Source organism: Sinocyclocheilus rhinocerous, unplaced genomic scaffold, assembly GCF_001515625.1.
Source record: "Sinocyclocheilus rhinocerous isolate Xijiao unplaced genomic scaffold, SAMN03320098_v1.1 scaffold182, whole genome shotgun sequence".
In the NCBI taxonomy this organism is placed as follows: Eukaryota; Metazoa; Chordata; class Actinopteri; order Cypriniformes; family Cyprinidae; genus Sinocyclocheilus; species Sinocyclocheilus rhinocerous.
This window is the reverse complement of record NW_015655576.1, coordinates 526752-531544: the sequence shown is the minus strand read 5'-3', so window position 1 is coordinate 531544 and position 4793 is coordinate 526752. Positions and strand designations below refer to the sequence as shown.

General features: G+C 40.2%; 1 protein-coding gene across 1 annotated transcript in view; it reads right to left on the bottom strand.

Annotated features, from left to right (window-relative positions):
• Positions 1–3235, bottom strand: part of LOC107718567 (sarcalumenin-like) — a 30152-nt gene extending 26917 nt beyond the window's left edge. Inside the window, exon 1 of the mRNA XM_016525686.1 lies at positions 3176–3235. Within this exon, the coding sequence (XP_016381172.1) occupies positions 3176–3233 (58 nt within the window). The 5' untranslated portion in view covers positions 3234–3235. The remainder of the gene's footprint in view (positions 1–3175) is intronic.
• Positions 3236–4793: the final 1558 nt, after the last annotated feature.

The window sequence follows — 4793 nt, the reverse complement described above, 5'->3', positions numbered from 1 at the left end:
TATATATATATATATAATTAAAACATCATGCAAATGTTAATCCTATCTCTCGATCTAATCTATCTATAGGGCAAATCACTGAGAGACATAAATAGCAACAGGTGCCAAGGTTCTGGTCTCACTTGATGACAGAAATAGCTCTACAATGGCTCACGCCTCCAGGGGGCGGAGTCTAACTGGCCTTTTTCTGTCAATCAGAGGTGATTCTAAACTTCCAAAATGAGCAATTAATGAAGATATTACATCTCCTCAATAGCTAACAATGTCTACATACATTAAATCAACACAACCAATAAATCTAAATAAATACTAGCATGATCAAAACTCAGATTTGACAATGAGATTTTTTTTACAGTAATATGTTGTAGTAGAAAAGGATTCCAGAAGTTCCTGTGTGCTGTTTTTAGCTTGTTACTTCAAAGCTTTTAATAGCTTGACACAATTTGACAGAGCCTTGTGTGACACATTTTTGAATCCGAGAACCAGGATCATATCCGGGTGGTAATTCCACAAAGGAATCGTGGGTATCAGAGTTAGGACGCAGAAAGAACATTACATGGAACCGAGGGGGTAAAAGGAATTGGAAGCATGACTCGTTTCTGTAAAGCTACGTTGCACTGACCTTTTTATGGAATAAGCATTTGGCTGTCTGTCCCACAATTCCTAGCAGAGGGACGTCCCTAAAGAGCAGGGGGCACCACATGCCTACTGTAATACATTGCTGAAAGGTGGGGAGAGCCCTTACTCACACCAAGTGCCCATATCAAATGTGTAGTCAATAAGGATGACTTCTTACCTTACTCATGGTTCACTCTTAAAAATAAAGATTCTTTATTGGCATTGATGGTTCCATCAAGAACCTTTAACATCCATGGAATCTTTTCATTCCACAAAATGTGGAAAAAAGTGGGAAAAGGTTCTTTTGATTTTTTAAATGTTCTTTGCAATAAGAAAAAAATGGTTTTAAGAACTGCTCACTGAAAGGATCTTTTAGGAACCCAACATGATTCTTCTATGGCATCACTGGGAAAACCCCCATTTGGAACCTTCATTTTTACAGGATTTGCATGAAGCCGGTGATGTTCCAATCAGGTTTGAACTTTTAAATCAGTTATTTCAGCAACCAAACAGCATGCTTGCAAAATGTCTTTAAGTAGCAACCTAATATGCATGGTAAGGAAACTCGTCACCTAGAAGACATTTTGATGTGAATTAACATGAGGGAGGTGAGGAAGGCGAACAGATGCGAGGTCATAAGGTTGTAAAACCTTTAGCAGCTGGACACAGATTATGTTTTCAAATAAAGCCATGGCCCAAATTCTCAGTAAGAACCTACACCAAAGTCATGATGCTTGTTAGTGGATTTTCACAGTATCACACCATGGGTAATGACAAACTATGCTTTCTTTTTCCACTTATTTAGATGGAAAGAGTTCCCCTTTTCCCACTCTTAAGAACCCGTTGGAATGGAAAGGTTCCATGGATGTTAAAGGTTCTTCGTGAAACCATAGATACCAATAAAGAACCTTTATTCGTAAGTGTGAAGATGGCCAAGTCTCATGCAAAACTCTTAAAGTCTCAACAGTTAACTGCTATTTTAATCAGATTGAAAACTCATTTTCACCAATAACAAATTAACAAAAGCTTAGAAGCACATGCACTAACTTCAACTATCATTCAACAATGGCACCATAATTCATCAAATCAGCCACATTTTTGAGGCATCTAGCATTTCAATTCTCTAGCTGTACACACACCAATGCTGGAAGACTGGCATAGATGGCCGCGGCTCCTCCTGCTGAGATAATGCCTGTCCTTATATGGCCAGTGGCTGGGAATAAATAAATTGCGATTGTGTCAGGGTGACAGCAGCTGCACGGTAGACAAGTGCGGACAGGAGGGGAGGGGAGAGAGGAAGAGGACGATGGGGGAATCTATAGTAGAAGGTGTCCCGTTACAGTACAACTTCCAATCCTAGACACCTGACGGCAGCCTGGGCCCACGAAGGCCCACGCCGGGCCCGAGTGGTGCCCAAGGACGGAACAAGGGTAACGGCGGCTGCCAGAGCCCTCGGAACTCACATCCAAAGCTGGACTTTTATAGCTGACACTCTTAAAAATAAAGGTTCCAAAATGGAGCTTTCACTGCATTGCCATTTTGGGTTCCCCAAAGAACCCTTTGGTGAAAAGGTCTTAAAAGAAAAAACTTAAGAAAACTAAAATGATCTGAAGAACCTTTTTTCCACTATAAAGATTCCATGGATGTTAAAGGTTCTTCATGGAATCATTGATGCCAATTAAGAACCTTTATTTTTAAGAGCATGGGCTTAAAAGGCAAGACCTTCTTTGATGAAATGGAATGGTTGGATTTAGTTGTCTCATATTAGCAAATCAATAAAACCAAAGTTGTGAATACAAGTACCTCAAATGTCATATAAATACCAGCTGAACCCCCAGTCAAACCTCCGAAATTGGGATATGGGACGCCTCGGGATTCAAGAAGAGTTGGAAACAGGAATGAAGCGAGTGGTTAAGAGTCGTCCCAAGGCTCTAGCTCTTTCCATAAGCTGGTGCCATGCCTCACGACAGCTGACGCACAATGCATGGGCTAAAACGTCTACCGAACGAAAATAACCCCCCTGTCGTTTGTCCCACTGAGACACAGAACTTCCAGACCTTCCACAAGCTTAAACTGCAAAATATATCATAAAATTTTCATTACAAAGGATTCGTTTAGCATTCAGACAACTTTTTGTTCAACTGCACATGCCAAGTCCTAAGGTAACTCATCCTTGTCCCGAGTTATTATTGAACACTGCGGGTTTAAATAGCTCAGCAGATGGTGACATGGCCCATCTCCTGCTGGTGACCGTCACAGTTTCAAGGCACCATTTTCATTAACGCTGCCATGCCTAACTCATCCAAAAGGCCTATAGGTCCTACCAACCATGTCAATATGGCAAACATAATGCACAACATGAACAATCTTCGATTATCAGTTTCGACCACTGATTCTGCACTCCTATGAATCCAAGAGTTTTCCAATTGTGCACCGAGCTAAAACATTTCAAACCACTAGAAGGGGAATGGGACTCTGTTTTACAGACAACTTCACAAAGTAAACCTCATCTCAGGTCTGTATTATTGAACTTACGCAAACAGTAAAATGCTCTTACCTGCTGTGGCCAGTGCCAGCAGGGGCACAAAGACGCAGAGCGAGACTAAGACCTTCATGTTGGCTGCCAGGAGACCTCTGGTAGCCTCTCTGGCTATATATACTGGGCTGAGAAGGTCAGAGGGCGCCAGCAAGAGGGTGGTCTTACAGACGGGACTACATGGAGGGGGCTGGTGCTGTAGCTGTCAGAAAAGTGCGCACCCGAGCAGCTGACTGTCTCTTTTAGCAGAGCCATCACGGCAGTGACGTCAAATCAAGGGTGTGCGGCCATCTCGAGCACAGGAGCGCTTTGGTACTTCAGCTGGTGTTGATTTTGGCAACGGAGAAGGAATGTTGTACAAGAGGTATGACATGACAACACTATTTGTGACACGGCATTCCACTTTTTTTAAGTAGTCACTTAGTGAATTTGATCAAAAAAAGCAATTAATGAAGAATTTACTTGATTGTTTCAAATAGCATGTTGGTCATTATAAACTTTTGTCCTATTGAATGAACTTAACTAACCTGATCACAGGCTTGAGTCAGTGCTGTTAATCACCACCAGTCATGCTTGGTAGGATTACAGGAGTTGACAGTCGGGAATAAGGTGTAAAAGTCAGCATCATCATTTCCTCAGAGAGTGGAGATTAACGCCTTATCATTACACAGCAGACGCCGACTCCAGCACTTCACAGGCAAATAAACTCCCTTCGTTAATCTGTGAACGCACTGTAAAATGTACATGCACAATTCATTTGTAAAAGATAAATGTGAAACAAACAGCAGGAGGTTGTTTCTGTTGTTTAGGGTTTTCTGATGGTCTGGGATTTAGAATAATTATGCAAATCCATTATAAATTAAGCAATTTAATAACAATAATAATCATTTACAACTAATGAACTGCATGACTCCTACATCCTATGAACCCTTAACTACTAACTACTTAACCCAAGTGCGCGAAAGCAGCAGCCTAGTGAGTGCTTGGCCAGTGGGTGTACTTGCATTCGGTTAGTAGTTTTAAGCAATGCAAGATGTTCCCGACACAGAATTATCAGATATAAACTCAGAACTGTGAGATAGAAATTCAGAATTGCGAGGAAAAAAGTCAGAATTGTGACTTAAGTAGCAGTTACTTTTGTTTTAATCCTATGGCGGAAACAAGTTTCTAAATAACTTCGCGTGTTGTACCAAACGTAAGTATGTGCACTGGTGAAGTGCTTGCGTCTACGTTCGCTTTGTATTTTGCTAACAAAAGTACTGAAATGGTAAATGTTGCTATGGTTACCTCTGCTTTCCCTGATTTAGGTACAACATTCTTTTTAGTCAAATAAATGTTATCATCATTGATGAAAACCAAAATGATAGGTCAATTAAAGAATTTTGTTGCCTCATTATAACTCAAACAATCAAGTAAAAAAAAAAAAACTAAAACTAAACTACATTTTAGGACTCCAAAATGATCTAAAATAAAATGACAAATTAATTTTAGCTTTAGATACATGGGAGATCATAAAACTTGAATTCTTTATAACCCACCTACCATTGAAACATGAATATTCCAAAGACAGCAATAACACTAGGCCGCAAAAATAAAGAAATAAACCAAATAAAATAACACCGTTAATCCATTTTGAAAT